This window comes from Bubalus kerabau, chromosome 3 (genome assembly GCF_029407905.1).
Source record: "Bubalus kerabau isolate K-KA32 ecotype Philippines breed swamp buffalo chromosome 3, PCC_UOA_SB_1v2, whole genome shotgun sequence".
NCBI classification, from domain to species: Eukaryota; Metazoa; Chordata; class Mammalia; order Artiodactyla; family Bovidae; genus Bubalus; species Bubalus kerabau.
The window spans coordinates 45,929,109-45,947,518 of record NC_073626.1 but is presented as its reverse complement, the minus strand read 5'-3'; the positions used below and the strand labels follow the sequence as shown (position 1 = coordinate 45,947,518).

At 37.1% G+C, this 18,410-nt stretch overlaps 1 protein-coding gene across 1 annotated transcript in view; it reads right to left on the bottom strand.

Moving 5' to 3' along the window:
• TINAG (tubulointerstitial nephritis antigen) overlaps window positions 1–18,410 on the bottom strand; it is a 105,605-nt gene that overhangs the window by 58,351 nt on the left and 28,844 nt on the right. Inside the window, exons 5-7 of the mRNA XM_055571775.1 lie at window positions 9,270–9,393; window positions 4,881–5,031; window positions 1,869–2,049 (exon numbers count right to left, since the gene is read on the bottom strand). Of these exons, the coding sequence (XP_055427750.1) occupies window positions 1,869–2,049; window positions 4,881–5,031; window positions 9,270–9,393 (456 nt within the window). The remainder of the gene's footprint in view (window positions 1–1,868; window positions 2,050–4,880; window positions 5,032–9,269; window positions 9,394–18,410) is intronic.

Genomic DNA, 18,410 nt, shown 5'->3' with positions numbered 1-18,410 from the left:
AAATATCAATGAACACCATTATCGTTGTCAGAGTACACTACACCTATTGTTTGGTCTGTAATGTTAGGGGCTGTATAGTCAGCTTAGGAATTATGGAACCCAGAGTGCCTTGACAACTTGCAATTTACTCTTAATCATACTTTTAAATACTTGCATGTGAATCTCCACATTGGTGAAGTTGCTAAAGACAAGACACACACATTTCATCGACTCTTACCACTGGCAATAAATTTGGAACAAAGAGAAAATATAATAATTTTTATGGTCAAAAAGAAAAAATTAAATAAAACACTGTTTTATCAGTGGAAAGTAGTGTCATCTCCATTCTTTGGACCACAACAGTGATCCCAGATGATTATTTTGTGAGGTTCCTCAGTTTTGGCATACAAATATTTCTCTGTTTTAATCCACCGTGTAATGCAACTTTTAGGAATGAAGAAGCTCGTTCACATATGCACTTTGATTAGAGTACATCCCAGAAACTAGGACAGAAACAAATATTAACCCTGCACCAGTCCTCCAGATATTTCCATTTTGGTGGAGTAGACAGACAATCACATAACTAACTGCTAAGTAACATAACTATGAAATACTAACATAACTCATCATGATATACTAAGCTTGATTATAGAGACAAGCACAAATACTGTGGATGCAAACAAGAAAGGGACTTTGATTCTGCCTAGAAGTCAAGAAAACTTCTCAGAGAAGGTGAAGTTTTGACCTACTTCCTTGACATGGAAGTTGGCGGGATAACCACTGGGTGTGAGAGGAATCATCACCCAGTTAAGTAGAAGCAAAAAGGGCCGGTGCATGTGGGGAGCAGACAGCTGTCAATTTATGAGGAACATTATGGGCAGGTGAGGAATGGGTAGGTTTGTTGGACATGAGTCCAAAAAGCAGTAGATCAGAACCAAGTCATGAAGTTTTGACCTACTTCCTTGACATGGAAGATAACCACTGGTGTGAGAGGAATCATCATCCAGCTAAGTAGAAGCAAAGAGGGCCTGGTGTCATGGTAAGAATGTTGAACTGTATTCTACAGATAACTGAAAATCACTGAAGCTTCAAACAGTTTGAAAGTGAGAATGTCTAGGTGGCACTGATAAGATGGAGTAAAATTCTCCCAGGATTTTAACATGACAAACCGGAATCCAGGGGAATCTTTTTCCCACCATGACTATGTCCATTTTAAGTATTTTGTGGAGTAAGGCAAAGGATGAATAAAATAAGCTAATACCACAGAAAAGTCCATGAAAAATGGTTTGCTTTAGCTTTTATCTGTCAAGTATGTATATATGTATGTGTGTATAGGCTTCCCTGGTAGCTCAGTCAGCAAAGAATCCACCTGAAATGCAGGAAATGCAGATTCAATCCCTGGGTCAGGGAAATCCCCTAGAGAAAGAAATGGCAACCCACTCCAGTATTCTTGCACAGAGAATCCCATGGAAAGATGAGCCTGGCAGGATCACAGAAGAGTCCATGGGGTTGCAAAAGAGCCAGACACAACTTAGCAACTAAACCACCATTTACTTTATATACACATATATACGTGTGTGTGTTATATAATAAACATAATTATAAAACTCTATTCCCAAGGACATTTTAAAATTTAAGGCAATCATTTGCACAGCTATATAATATAATATTATATTGTAATATATTGTAATATTGTAATATATAATATTACAAAGATCAAAAATTATACCCAAATTGGAAGTCCTTAATAAACACTTCAATAATATCAAAAATTATATCTGAAAGCATAGTATTATTTTAGAATATACTTGTTTGTAAATAGTTTTATTAACAGTAGTATATATTTTTGAGAAAGCTAACCACTAAGAAGTCTTGCAATTCAGACTTACATTGGAAGAGACCCTGTACGGAGGAGAACACTGGTAGATCCTATTGGATTTCTCGATGCTGTTGGGACATGGCGTGGTGGCATGCCGTTTTCCCCGTCCATCAGACCTACTTGCCATGGCACAGCCGTTGTTGGTAGCATTTTGGTCCTTGAAAAGTGGATAGCACGCATGGGATACCAGTCTACAAGGAGTAAGCAAAGAAGTAAAGGCAATACTTAGGAAATGCAGTAATGACCTATCTCTGTATGATTTTACTGATTTGCATATCTGTAAATCATTCTGGCAACTTACATGTAAGTTTCATGACACTGAACATAGTCGTTCAATCATATGAACTCTTTCCCCGCCCCATTCCTATATCTTCGCTATAGTTTTTTTCATGGCAAGGCATTTTATTTTAAATATAGCAGTGTGTACATGCCAATCCCAAACTCCCAATCTATCCCTTCCTCTAACCCTTGCCCTCTGGTAACCATAAATTTTTTATCTAAGCCTGTGAGTCTGTTCTGTTTTATAAATAAGCTTATTTGTATCAATTTTTTTAGGTTCTAAAATCTTGCTCAAATCCATTCTAATAAAGACATTTACCTACCAAATAGAATTTTGTGAAGATGAAAAGCAATGATTAATAAAATATGTGGTAATATTAATAGGGGAAGGGCTCCTTAAGTCTTCATTTATAACTATAATATAAAAAAAGCCAAATAGATAGCCAAAGGGAATTTGCTGTATGACTCAGGGAACTCAAATTGGAGCTTTGTAACAAGCTAGATGGGGAGGAAAGAAGAGGGAGTTTCAAAAGGGACATGTGTATACCTATGGCTGATTCATATTGATGTTTGGCAGAAACCAACACAATGCTGTAAAGCAATTATCCTTCAATTAAAAATAGATAAGTTAAAAAAGCCGAATTTAATATGAAAAAGAACAGGTTTTATCATATTCAGATGGAGTATTCTGATAAATTATATGTTTTTATTGTTATAAATACCTTCTCATAGGACTTCAATTATTATGTGCTTATAATTCATGATCCTTCAAGAGAAATTATATATACTCCTACAGTATTGAAGTTAATAAAGTAGAAAGTGATCAGATATATACATTATACAAATGATAAAAGAATTTGGTTTCTGATTTTGAAACTGAACAAAGAAAAATACAAATTATTTGGATCCAAATCTAACACAATTCATTGACTACAGAAGCAGACAATAAGGAAAATAAAACAGTGAATTTATTTTATGGGTAGTTGATGTTCAGCTGGCCATAGAATTATGGTACTAGGATTGCCTCAAGGAAATTCAACAGTGTGAAAAAAGTAAGAGAATCTGAGTAAGGAGCATGATGAAAGCTAAGCCACTTTGACAAAACGTACCAGTGGATTACTTGGGGATAATGAGTACTATGGATTGAGGTGTGTCACCCCAAATTCATGAATTTAAGCTCTAATCACCAATGCAATGGCATTTAGAGGTGGGAACTTTGAAATATAATTAGTTTTTTGTGTGTGTGGTAATATAACTTTATTTAAACCAGTAGTGAAAATATTCACATTCTTGAACAATATACTAGATTGGAAACAAACCATGATTATCAGATCATCCATGAACAAGGTAAGATTATGGACAAAATTTTAAGAAAGAAGAAAGCATATAATTCATATATATATATATATATATATATATATATATATGAATTAGCACTTTCTTTCCAGAAAATGTTTCCTTATGCTAACTTTTCAAATCTCCCTACAAAACTTCTGCTCCATGTAAGTTTAGTTATTCTGTATTCATTCATTTTCTCTACTTTTCAAACATTTGTGTGCTTTACTTTTCAACCATAGATTTATCTTTCTATATACAGATTATCTATATCATCTATATATATAGATATATAATTATATCAGTATAGACAGATAATTAGCTTTAAATTAAGTCATGAGGGTGGGGATCCTCATGCTGAGATTAGTACCCTGAGAGACAGAGACGTCTCTCTCTGCAAGTGGGGACTCAGTAAGACGGCAAGCCAAGAGCGGGGGTCTCACCAGAAAGTGATTTGACTTTGAGTACATTGATTGTGAACTTAGCTTCCAGAAATAAAAACTCTGTGGTTTAGGCCAGAGTTTATGGTATTTTGGTATGTTAACCTGAGCAGATTAATACAAGGAGATTTAATTGGTTTTCAATGTTGTTATATTTTTAAGCTCCTGAAGGGCTTTAACTTTTATTATAGTAAAATAATACAAACAGAGCTGACCAAGCACTATTAAATCAGGAAGGTAATAGCCCAAGTTGCCCATTCCAATCACCATCTTATTAGCAAAGCATTAGATACACATTTTAAAGAACTTTATAAATACGTAACACCCAGTCTCTTATAGCACACCCAGAGCACTCAGTGGATGAGGAAAGAACACATGGGCAGCATATACACCAACTATTAGTTATCAGCTGCTATTTCCTTTGCCAAATAACTCAGCTTTTAAGTAGATCTTAGATACACGGTGCTGCATGGGTATCAGACTACATGAGAGTAAAGAAATGCAACCTGCATCGTCTCATCAGATGGGATTAATGTGACAATGATGTTGATGAGTTGAGGCGACTATACAGCATGTCTTTATATCATTCCTCTGGGTCTTAGGCTAATTTCCCCCTGGCATTACCTATTAATCTGCCTGGGGAACTAAGAGTCTAAAGATAAGTATGAACTCTACCCCCCTTGCGGGACTCTACAACCATTTGGCTCAGAACCACAAGAAGACAATGCTTACTTGTCTCGATTAATTTAGCTAGAAAAGTATACATTTTTTCAAACAATTGTTTCTGATAGCTTATAACTTCAGTAGATACCAAACAGAGATTATATTTAAATGAAATTCCTGTGTTTATATAGATGCAGCATATATATTTGTAGAGTTTGGGGAAAATGCAAAATGTTTTTTCCCCTTATTCTAACCCAAGCAACACTCTTAAGAATCCTAGAGATACATGTTGGGGAGCTATTTACCCACGTTTTCTCAGGTACCACCAAGCCCTATCAACACTTCCGCTGTTGCATCCATGGCGCTTCTTGGCACAGCAAGAGATCAAATTCTGAGGGGATAGGTTGGCGGTGTATCGACCTTGGGACTGAATTGCTATGCGGTCAGCTGCCACACCTGCTTCAAAGAGAATATTAATTAGTATTCAAAAGGCATATAATATTGCCAAAATTTGCATAGCCCTGTTTGTGTGAATCATTAAACTAGTCTCTGAAACTTAATGGAACTTAAAGGCCAAATGTGATGCATATCCCAACACACTCAACCATGTCATAATTTCAGTCGTAGTTTATGTCCGGTTTTGGCATTGCTTCATTATGTTACCGTCTTCAAAGTCTGTTCTAGTTCCTTATTCTTTTCATGTTCTATATACTTCTGAATTCTTTATTAAGAAACCTGTCAAGTGAAACACCTTGCAAGCAAGAGTCATATCTTGCTTACATTTATATCACCTGTACTTAAAATGTGTGTGTGAATATATATAATGAATATATATATATTCCCCAGCACACATTTGTTCACCACCTGCTAGGTGGCAGGCACAAGACTGAGCAGTAGAAATTGCAACAGTGAACAATATATATATATTCATTATATAATGAATGTAACTAACCTGAGGCAATCAGAAAAGCTAATCACAGAAATATTCATTGAAAATGTATCCATGTTAATCTGATATAGTGGAATAAATTAAATTTTGGTTTTAAAACTAACTGAGACTAGCATGAATCTACATTATAAATTATCACTAATTAATACTTATGTATGGAATCTAGAAAGATAGTTCAGATGAACCTATTTGCAGGGCAGGAATAGAGACGCAGACAGAGAAAACAGACTTGTAGATACAGTCTGGGGAATCAAAGAGTTGGACAAATTGAGAGACTAGGATCAACGTATGTACACTACCATGAGTGAAATAGATAACTGTGGAAAGATGCTGTGCAACACAGAGAGCTCAGCTCCTTGCTCTGTGATGACCTAGAGGGCTGGGATGGGGGGATGGCTCAAGAGGGAGGCGATACATGTGTACATACAGCTGATTCGTTTTGTGGTACAATAGAAATCAACAAAACACTGTAAAGCAATTAAACTCCAATTTAAAAAATTATCAAAAAGCTACACAGCACACTTCCGTGCTTATAATTCTCTTGAAGATCATGTTCGTAATCTCAGTAGATGTCGAATTCACCTTGTTTTATGTGTATGTCTACCCTTTGTGACTGAACATTCCATTTGTTTAAATAATCCCCTAGCAGGGTTGTTGTTAACATGTGTTCCTTTCCCCAGCACACATTTGTTCACCACCTGCTAGGTGGCAGGCACAAGACTGAGCAGTAGAAATTGCAACAATGAACAAAATCAAGAGTCATCATCCTGACCTCATAGAATGATAGACTGGGGAAACTAATCAACCAGTAGCAGAAAACTATATATGTGAGCATTTTGATCATGCAACCATGATAATATGTGTGTGGAGATCACAAGAAAATTGGAGTCAGTGACATTTTGGTACAGGCTTTTGTTGTTGTTGGAGACCCGATATAGTCTTCTTCTTAATCTCCGACTCACTTTTGATTAAAGGAAGCACATTCATAACCTTTCTTCTACCTATCCACTTTTCTCAGAAGTTATAGTTTTTACTTATCAAAATTATCTGTGTACTGGAACCCCTCACAGTGCTAGTTTAGCATTATTAAACTAGCACTGAAATAAATTCTTTAAAAATAATTCCTTTACTTATGTATTTCTGTATATGTATTTATAAAACGTAATTACAGCACATGTACAATTCTGTAGTATAACTGCTGGCATATTTTAGATGCTCAGTGTGTGCTGGATCTATAACCTCCTACTTGCTTCTCAATTCCCATGTATTTTGTGCTAGGATACATTTCACAGGAGCAAAAATCATTATACCTCCATCTCTCTTAGTCTCAAGAAAATAATTCCCTGTTTCATAAAAGAAAATAGAAATTCCTTGATGCTTTGACTTTCAGTACAAGGGCTCAGAATCAAGTGTTCCTGTAACCATTCTCTGGTTCATAAAAGACTTTCACAAACAATACTGAAGGAGTCAGAAACCTGCCTCTGGGGTCACTTCTGGGACTTCTTGCCTTTCACTTTGGGCAGGTCACTTCTTTTGTTTGTGCCTCTTTTATAAAAGCAAAGGCTTGAAAATGGGGACCTCTACCTTCCCTTCCAGCCCCATGAATCTGTAGATTCCAAGCAAAGAATAAGAGCTTTAAATTCTAATGATATTCAACATGTTGCTCTTATTACAGACATTCCTGAATCTCAGTGAAGGTGTAATCCAAATTCTCTTGAAATACTTAGAAAAGGTCAGAAGATTTAAGAATGACTCAGTTCAACAAATAGTTTTCCACTCTTTATATGAAAACTTTCACCGGGCTTTACCTCTGAGACTCACACTGCTATTTTTCCTGCTTATTTTATTCTGTCTCCAAGTTTGCTCTGCAGCAGGCATCACCCCTACCATTCGGAACTCCTTCACCTCTTAGCTTCTGACATCTTGCTTAAATTTTATTTAGCTATATAACTATATTTTTACATGTGTGCATATTTTTAATTGTCTTCTTTATCCCATTTTATAATTTTTAGCTTCTTTGAAAGACAACTTTTCTCATTGTAACTACTGCTATATTGAATATGCAGGATACAAAACTGACATCAGAGGGACAGATGGACTTGGCCCTGTGCTGAGGCCGTCTATGGGACTGTGATCAATGGACCCCAAAAATACACAGTCCAGATCAGCCTAGCAAGTCACTTTCAGTATTTCACAGCAAATATTTTTCCTAAGACATCTTCAGAAATGCTGGTCTAGCTTAAACTTAAAGTAAAATTATTATATATCCCTTAAGAGGTGTAATACATTAGCCACATAAACATAAAATGGCAAATGATGTATCTGATTAAATCTGTCCCCATCCATTTGAAACAAGGCTCAAAAAGATTCCCATGCCAGAGAATATTTACGCTGGGGGAATAAGCATTACCACAGATGTAACAGATGGAGACACTCCAGGGTGAGCTCAACCAAATGCATCTTTTCTAGAACAAACTAGCTTATTCTATGAAGTGATGGTATTTAGAGAAAGTCTCAGCACTGCTCTGTCCCAAGAAGTGCCACCCTTCAGAGCCTGTGAAGTTATTTCATGATGCATTCAGAACTTGGTCTGTTTTTGAGGACTCTTGGAATTATTTCTAAGCCTAGAGCACAGTTTTATGAAACTGATCTTGGAGAGTAGACAATGTTGTGTGAGGTCTAATTGTTGTAATATAATCAACACATTTTGAGGATACTTTGGAGACCAAATCTTGGGATTAACCTGAGTACTGATGTACTGGCCTTGTGAAACTGTATGAAGTTGCTGTAATAGAGGTGTGTTATCCCTCACACTGCTTTTAGTGAACTTTTTTTAAGTCTTTATTGAATTTTTTACAATATTGCTTCTGTTTTACTTTTTGGTATTTTGGCCACAAGACATGTTGGATCTTAGCTTTCCCACTAATGATCAAATCCACACCCTCTTCACTGGAAGGCAAAGTCTTAACAACTGGGCCACCAGGGAAGTCCCTCCTTACACTTTTGAAGTAATTTGGAAACTACTCTTGTTAGATCAGTTGTTTCACTGTAGAGTCAGAATCTACAAAACTGATTTTATCTAAAATGAAATAAAGGGATGGTATGGGGAAGGAGGAGGGAGGAGGGTTCAGGATGGGGAACACATATATACCTGTGGCGGATTCATTTTGATATTTGGCAAAACTAATACAATTTGTAAAGTTTAAAAATAAAATAAAATTTAAAAATAAATAAATTAATTAATTAAATGAAATAAAGCCCATTTAATCCATTATCACTTAGTTCTGAAGTATCTACATCAAATATATTAATTTCATAATTAAATATATTTCTGCAGATCTAATCAAGAGAAAAGAATATAAGAATTATTTTATACATACAATATATATGTATAACATACATATTAGGATTGCAGATAGTACTATGGGTAAAGAGGAATCTTATACTCTTCTTATGATCTGGCCTTAACTCTCAAAGAACAAACACATTTTGGCAACTTTTCTCTGTTACTCTTTTGATCTACTCTCTATTTAAAATTAGTCTGTGATGATAAAGACCAATTTCAGAGTAAAAATGGGTTTTTATTTAATCTTCAGGCTGCTTTCTCTGGTTAAAGTAAGATTTTATTTTATTGACCAAGTGATAATATTTAGATGTTCTAAATTAAAAACCCTTTTAAGTACTATCCCAGTGTCTAGAGTAAAAGGGAGAATTTGTAAGTAAGTAATTAAAATGACTTTATTACTTGCAGTGGAAAAAGCCCAGGATGCAGCACAATTTTTTTGATCCAAAGGGCCATGGGTCCATCCAGGCCATTTGTAAGATGCAATAAAGAATTCTGGAAGATCAGTAGTTTCAGTTGAAGAAGCCTAAAGAAGAAAAAGAAGCAAATATATGAGAGTTTTTCCAATTTATCCCAATAACCATTATAAGAAATCCCCATGCCCTGTTATAATGTTTTTTTATTTTGTACATTCAACTGTTCTGAATGACATTTCTTAAATGTATTATTTATGTAACACATCTATTTCACTCTATGTTTAAAAATAGCAATTCAATGTGGGGAATCATAACATAGTACAAAATTGAAAGAATACGTAGAATGTGTTTTCTCAGTTACTATATAATGCAATAATTTTGGCCACTGTTTTTTGTTATCTTGAATATCCTGCATTTCCTTACATGCTGCTATTTAGGTGATGGGATAAAAGTGTCAAATTCTCAAGTAGATTGTGGTAGAGTGTCTGCATGAAAACTCGAAGAGCAGTGCCTAGAAATCCTAGAAATCTGGGTGGTTTTAGATTCTTATGTCATCAGATTGGCCACACAGCAGAATCTTGGAGTTGAAGCAGAATAAATTTGCTTCTCTGAGTACATAGTTTCAGAGACATAGACATGAACTCAAAGTCTTTCTACCTGGGACAGAAATACACCTACCTTCTACATTACTCATACTTTCATTATTGGTTAATCAGTGTGCTTTTAGGAGTTATGATATTAAGCTGCCCCATGTTCCAGAAAAATAGCTAGATTATCATTGTTATTGCAATTTATCACTTTAGAATTCTAATTTAATAATGGAGCTGGGCTATTTCCCTCCTGCTCTGTGGAAGTAATAAAGGTATAACACATTTTTGCAGGGTTGAGCTATTCAGAATTCGACATCCACTTTCCAAAGTTGGGAGAAGGCAATGGCACCCCACTGCAGTACCTTGCCTGGAAAATCCCATGGACGGAGGAGCCTGGTGGGCTGCAGTCCATGGGGTCGCAAAGAGTCGGACACGACTGAGCGACTTCACTTTCACTTTTCACTTTCCTGCATTGGAGAAGGCAATGGCAACCCACTCCAGTGTTCTTGCCTGGAGAATCCCAGGGACAGGGGAGCCTGGTGGGCTTCCGTCTATGGGGTCTCACAGAGTCGGACACAACTGGAGCAACTTAGCAGCAGCAGCAGCTCCAAAGTTGGCCAGAGAACTTTGTACATGGGAGGTATGCAGTAAATACCTGATAATAATGAGGAAATACACATCTATCTGATAGACTGCATAACTTTAAGAACATCATTTCCTCCCCCAGGCACATTCTTATAATAATAGCATTTATTTTTTTTTTATGATTTACTGTTTAAAAATAAAAGTATATTAATGAATAATCCTTCTCCATAAGAAAAGGTGATAAACAACAGGCAAAATACCATATTTATTAAAACATATTTACAGTATCTATCACTAAGTCAGATCAATTCATGAAGCTCACCTGTCAGATCTTACAAGACTTTTTACCAATTATTTAATATTGCTTTTCTTTAAAATAAACCCTTAAGACTTGAGACCCAAGAAGCACATATTACCTTGAAATTTTATTTACTTTATGACACCAGACAATCTGATATAATAAACACAGGGCAAATTTTACATCTCATTACTCCATGATTATTGCATTTCTCTATAAAGTAAGAATGTTTTCAAGAGCTAATAAAGAAAAGTAAACACCACAGAATAACAGCTTTTAGTAGTTGGTAATGAAGTCTGACTTCATTAAATGATTTTTTTTCCCTTGGTCAAAGGATAACTTAATAAAGCAAAAAACTCAAGAGGATCAGCTGACAGAGACAGAAATTCCAAAATGACAGTGACCTAAAGATGCAAAAATTTAATTTTAAAAAGTTTTACACTATTACAGATGGCATTTTACTTTCATTGTAATGTTGAAAAATTTCAGCCACATTCTGTTTTCAGATTAAGATTAGTCAAACTTGAACAGTCTCCCACCTTAATATTTCAATTTTGATTAGAGATTAAATATCCTGTAAAAAAATGTAAGAATTAAAAGCATTGGTGAATGCTGGAGAATATTTTACAAGAATTGTTGCATTTAATAGAATCAAAATCTCTAAAAGTAATGGACACCCAGTCACAGAGCAGATTGAGAACTAACTAATCAAATTCTGGACGTTCTAGACAGTGTTACTAAGAGCCCATATTTGCACAGTATCCACTCGGTGAATCACCCCTTCATCTCCTAGTTGCACTTATTCCCACTTAAATGTGGATAATGAGTGACCCAAGAATCAGAAGAAGTCAACAGAAAATATTATTCTCTTCTGACCAAGTTCAGTGGCCGTGCATACCAAGAAATTTCTTCTAAGCTACTTAATATTAGAGAAGAAAGGGCTAACTTCCAGGTGATAATGGCAAAATGAATTTTTCATCTTCAATAATATTTGCTTTCATGCTTGAAATCTGAAAGAGTTTTGCTTTGTTACTTGGCCAATTTTGTTTTTTTATACGGAACTAGTTTCTTGTAAATATCATTAATCAGTGACCACACTATGACAGGTGGAGCTAGTCCCTCAGGGCTCCTGCTTTGAGTAGGCTTTCCTTCCATTTATAAGTTTTAGTGATAGCAATTTTAGTTCAGTACCTGCAGGCTCAGAAAAATGACTATATTTCCTGGTCTCCCTTGGCTCCCAGGTGTGGCCACATTACTAAGTTCTGTCTCATGGAATTTTACCCCTTTTTATTTATCCTTTTCAGAGAAGGCAATGGCACCCCACTCCAGTACTCTTGCCTGGAAAATCCCATGGGCGGAAGAGCCTGGTAGGCTGCAGTCCATGGGGTCGCTAAGAGTTAGACACGACTGAGCGACTTCACTTTCACTTTTCACTTTCATGCATTGGAGAAGGAAATGGCAACCCACTCCAGTGTTCTTGCCTGGAGAATCCCAGGGACGAGGGAGCCTGGTGGGCTTCTGTCTATGGGGTCACACAGAGTCGGACACGACTGAAGTGACTTAGCAGCAGCAGCAGCAGCATTTATCCTTTTATCTTTTTTTTTTTTTGGCTTGAACCCAGGACATTGTCAAATGTAAGAAGCATCCCAGCTTCAGAGGTGTGATAATAAAGAAAACGTATCTCTGGAAATTGATGAACTGCTCTCTCTTAAGATGACTTTCTCAGAACACTAGTTCTGAGAAATTTTAATAGATAATTGCAAGAGGAGCAGCTGATTAATCAAACAGTTCTAAGAAACACTGGCTTTAAAAATTAGTCTTTGTTGTCCTCACTGCAATACTTTTTATAAACTACCTAAGTGCTGAGAGGCTGTAAGAAACAAAAATAATGTTTGTGATTCTCAATATGCGTGACCCAATGCAACATATTCTACTCTATTTCATTTAACATCATTTTTGCTGTGAAGTAGATCAGAGGACTAGTGTTTCATGGAACTCACTTTGGGAAGAATGATCATATAGACTAGATAGTTTCTAATTTGGGGAGTCCATGTAACCCAGAAGGACCCTGCAAGATCATCTGGAAACAGACCCCCACCCGTGTCCTCCACCTGCCTTTTGTCTTTAGAAGTGAAGTGAAAGTCACTCAGTCATGTGCAACTTTTGCAACCCCATAGACTGTAGCCCGCCAGGCTCCTCTGTCCATGGGATTCTCCAGGCAAGAATACTGGAATGGATTGCCATTTCCTTCTCCATGTCTTTAGAAAACTTTAATTAAAGAATGAGTTTAATTAAAGGAATGAGAAAATGCAAATAGAAAGGAAAACAGTGAAGCAAGACAAAACAATAATACCTTAGCCATTAAACAAAGTCCAAGGCCTTCTTTAGTTATTCCTCAAGGACTCTAGATAAATATTCAAGTCATGTCCTTTGAGCTGTTTTGCAGACACTGAAACCCCCACCAGGTGGGAGAAGTTAACTATATGTTGCCTGCAAGGACTTAGATCCCAGACCGCTTCCAACCAGAAGGTTAATGATGTGGACTCCCACTTGCCTCACCACCAACCAGTCAGAAGAACGTCCACAAGCTCACAATGCCCTCTTTGACCCGTTGCTATAAAACTCACTACCCTCTCCAGGTCAGAAACACAGTCTTGAGGGCACTAGCCCGCTGTGGCCCTCTTGCCTGGCAAAGCAATAAAGTTATTCTTCTCTGTCTCACACAAAACTCTCTCTCTGAGTTTCTATTCAGCACCAGTGAACAGAGGCCATATTTCGGCAACAGCCAAAGAGCAGGTATCTATTTTATCAGCACACCTCAGGAATCACCTCAGGAATCTACTTTTTAACAGCCCCCAATTTTTGTTCCCAAAAAAGGGAAAAAGTAAATTTTCACATTTCTCTCTCAAAGATATGTCCTGTGGTGATCAATTCGGCCTCACAATGTTGATTCAATTACATCACAGTGCTACGCATCAGGCTTCGACTAGTAAAGAAAATAAACTGAAAACTCAGAAACAGACTGATAACACATTCATTCTGCCACAAGTTCAGCTGAATGAGGAGTGAGGACAGTGTCGTGTTTCCTCAAGTTTGCTGAAGGGTTTGTGATTCTATTTTGAGGACAGAAAGAAAGAAAAGAGAGAGTCTGGAGGAAACATAAGGAAATGCTTGATGCTCTTTGAATTTCAAAACGCTTGTTTCAGAGACATCCAATTCTGCCCCTGGTTCTTCACCCACAGAGTGGAGGAGATGCTGGGATGAACTAAGGGAAGTGCACACTTAAAGTCCACCACGACATCTGCCTGTCATGGTGCCGCATCACTGACACCTACTGTAAGCTGTGACAAACCTAGACAGCCTGTTAAAAAGCAGAGACATCACTTTGCTGACAAAGGGCTGTATAGTCAAAGCTGTGGTTTTTCCAGTAGTCATGTAAGGATGGGAAAGTTGAACCATAAGGAAGGCTGAGTGCCAAAGAATTGATGTTTTCAAACTGTGGTGCTAGAAAAGACTCTTGAGAGTCCCTTGGACAACAAGGAGATCAAACCAGTCAATCCTAAAGGAAATCAACCCTGAATATTCATTGGAAGGACCGATGCTGAAGCTGAAGCTCCAATACTTCGGCTCCTGTTGTGAAGAGCTGACTCACTAGAAAAGACCCTGATGCTGGGAAAGATTGAGGGCAGGAGGAGAAGGGGGCAACAGAGGATGAGATGTTTGGATGGCATCACCTATTCAATGAATGTGAATTTGAGCAAGCTCTGGGAGAGTGTGAAGGACAGTGAAGTCTGGCATGTTTGCAGTTCATGGGGTCACAAAGAACTGGACACAGTTGGGTGACTAAACAACAACATGATGAGAGGTAAAAAAGACCTTGGGAATAGTCACCCTGATATTTCCCAAAGGTACCTCATTGCTCAATATTTACCCACACTAAAATACATTTCAGAAAATAATAAGCAACTTCCTCCTAGAGAAACAGATTTAGTCAATCAAATACTATGTTTTATCTAGATAATGATGATCCAGGTAATGAAGTAATTTTTTCTTTCTCACCTCAATGATCAGTGGTTTTAAAAGTTATATAATATATAAAATGTTATTTTACTTTAACTTCCAACAAGCAAAAGAAAAAGATGCCGTTTTTTATTTGTTGGTGATGCCAACTTAGACACACTAATATCATGCATATTGAATGTCTGAGAAAAGACGTACTAGTAAACAATGAGGTTATCCCCCAAATTTAGAACATATTTAAATACATCAACCTGATACCATATAATGTAGTAAAGTTACAGGCTTTAAATGTTTATTATTGTTTATTTATTTGGCTGCATCGGGTCTGAGTTGTGGCATATGAACTCCTTAGCTACAGGTTTTAAATGTTATACCAGCTTTATTAGTATTTTAATAGTTTCCAAATAGCTCCACCTAAGAGGTGAGTCTTATTTGTGATAAATTAGTTAACTTCATTGTTCTTCCAGGGAATGAATAACAAAGCTATTAAAATTATATTTTTTAACTAAGCCAAGTAGAGAAATGAACTCTGACTTTCCCCATCTCTATTTGAAAACAGTATCTTTTATTCAAAATATTTGCAATATTTATAATAGGACATAACTCAGGGAAGCCTCTTAAAGTTATCTCTCAAATTCAATGCACTTGAACTTGACTGAAAAACAATCAGGTACAGAGCTGTTCATTTGATTAGATTAGACTTGACATGATTTGATTTGATTTGATTTAGGAGAAGAGTAGAATTTTCAGGTTCACCAGAAATACATAAAGTCCATCAAGGCCAATAAATCCAGAACACTCTATTTATGAAATAAAATGCTCTAAATAATGAAGCCTTTCATTATTTAGCTCTTACAGAATTTACCTGTTTCAGAAATCTGCTATTCTCCCAAGGTTAATGAAAGGAAGAAAGAGCAAATTTACATATTATATAATAACATTTCTGTTATGCTCAACTATTATATGAGCATAATAGATTATGCTCAATCTATTATAACTGTGTGGAAAGTACTTCTTATTCATCATTTCATGGACTTCTCACAGGCCTGTGAGCTGGGTACCTCTGCTATAACCATTTAAGCCAGACTAAATAAGACCCAAGCACACAGCATGCAGAGCTCATGTCCATCAGGGCATATGAAACACAGCAATGTGACTAAATGCACTGCCTACATGTACCTATCAACAGACCTCAACTGTGCTCCTTCTGTTGGTTTCAAAGGACCTCAGTTTTCAGTTCAGTCGCTCAGTCCTATCTGATTCTTTGCAACCCCATGGACAGAAGCATGCCAGGCTTCCCAGTCCATCACTAACTCCCAAAGTTGCATGCCAACTTTGCCTACAATCATAATAATTATTTTCTTTCTGAGACACTTAGAAACCTTTGTTTTATCCCTGAATGTATTTCTGCTCCCTCCAGTACTTTTCTTTCAATATTTTAGCATCTCCTAAGTGTGTTCTGTGGGCTTCCCTGGTGCCTTTACGCTTTACCATCTGGTAAAGCGTCTGCCTTCAATGTGGGAGACCCGGGTTAGATTTCTGGGTCAGGAAGATCCCCTGGAGAAGGAAATGGCAACCCACTCCAGTACTCTTGCCTGGAAAATCCATGGACGGAGGAGCCTGATAGGCTACAGTCCATGGGGTCGCAAAGAGTCGGACACGACTGAGTGACTTCACTTCATTAAGTGTGTTCTGTGGAATATAAATCCTGTGGAATATTAACCATCATTATAAGCAAAGGAGAAAAGGTTCTATGATGTCATGATTTCAGGAAACATGGGGTAAAAAAAAAATGTCAATGAAGTGACTCTTTGGAAGAAAGATACACCATTTCACAAATATATTTGACCACAGATAGGACACTTTTATTCCAAACCTTGCAGGATTGATAACTAATGGCACATATGTCGAGAAATATTGAAATAAGTTTCTGTGTTTTCTAACCTGTTTTAACTGTGTTTTTAACAGTTTCTAACCTGTTTTTCTACCATAAAGAGAAAAAAGTCCTAAGTGGTAGAGTTTAAATTTTCAGGGAGCGATGGTCTTCTGAAAACCAGCTCCCCATCAGTCCCGCTGTGAATTTACCAAGACAGCACACAAAGTTCCAATGGGCTGACAGAGAATTGTTGATTAATTTAATTTAGAGGAGAACAATTTGGAACAGGGTTGTCTAATCAAGGCATTATTTTGAACAATCTCAAGAAAACACCTTTAAGAAAAAGTTAGGCAAATGTTGACCAGCCGATGTCATTTGACTTGACATTAGACGTAATTCTAAAGTATACCTGTGGCGGATTCATTTTGATATTTGGCAAAACTAATACAGTTATGTAAAGTTTAAAAATAAAATAAAATTAAAAAATAAATAAATAAATAAAGTGGGTGGAAATGAGTCTTCCTACAAAACAAGGATCTGCATGGTCTAGTCAGGACCCTCTTGCCCTCTTTCTTTCCCCTCTCTCACTTCCTCTCAGTCAGTCTGCTTGTACCAGGGAAAACAATCAGTTTTTGTTTCCTTTTGTCGGCTCACCCTTAGGACTGTCATCCAGGAAGAGCTACCAAAATCTTTAAGCTAAACCTTTCTAACCTCCCATGATCAGTATATTCTATTCCTCATTGTTACACATCACAGCCTACAAAAATTCATTTGGGTTGAATTAATTCATATTTTGGGGGGCTCCAAAATCACTGCAGATGGTGATTGCAGCCATGAAATTAAAAGACGCTTACTCCTTGGAAGGAAAGTTGTGACCAACCTAGATAGCATACTAAAAAGCAGAGACACTAGTTTGCCAACAAAGGTCTGTCTAGTCAAGGCTATGGTTTTTCCAGTGGTCATGTATGGATGTGAGAGTTGGACTATGAAGAAAGCTGAGTGCTGAAGAATTGATGTTTTTGAACTGTGGTGTTGGAGAAGACTCGTGAGAGTCCCTTGGACTGCAAGGAAATCCAACCAGTCCATTCTACAGGAGATCAGTCCTGGGTGTTCATTGGAAGGACTGATGCTGAAGCTGAAACTCCAGTACTTCAGCCACCTCATGCGAAGAGTTGACTCATTGGAAAAGACTCTGATGCTGGGAGGGATTGGGGGCAGGAGGAGAAGGGGACAACAGAGAATGAAATAGCTGGATAGCATTACCGACTCGATGAACATGTATTTGGGTGAACTCCGGGAGATGGTGATGGACAGGGAGGCCTGGTGTGCTGCGATTCATGGGGTCACAAAGAGTCAGATACGACTGAGCGACTGAACTGAACTAAACTGAGCTGAATTCATATAGATTAACCAGGTTTTTTTTTTTCATATTTATATGATCATGGAACTCTTTATCAAAGACCTGTTGATAAGCCACCAACTTAGCTCAGAAGACATATTATGGGAACAATGGCTTCAAACAAGCCGGGAAGCCAGGAAGCCAGCTAGAGAAGATAAGAGCTTTTCCACAAACCAGGAATGACTCACAGTTCACCTTTCCCACTCAAGATAAAGAATATGATAAATCTCAGTTCTCATTCAGGTAATATGCTCGAGGAAAAGGACCTGTCTTGGGCTGGTGATGCAGGGTTCTCAGAAAAACCATCCCAACTGTTGGTAACTGCCTATCCAGTTAGTACAGTTAGTATGTAACACACC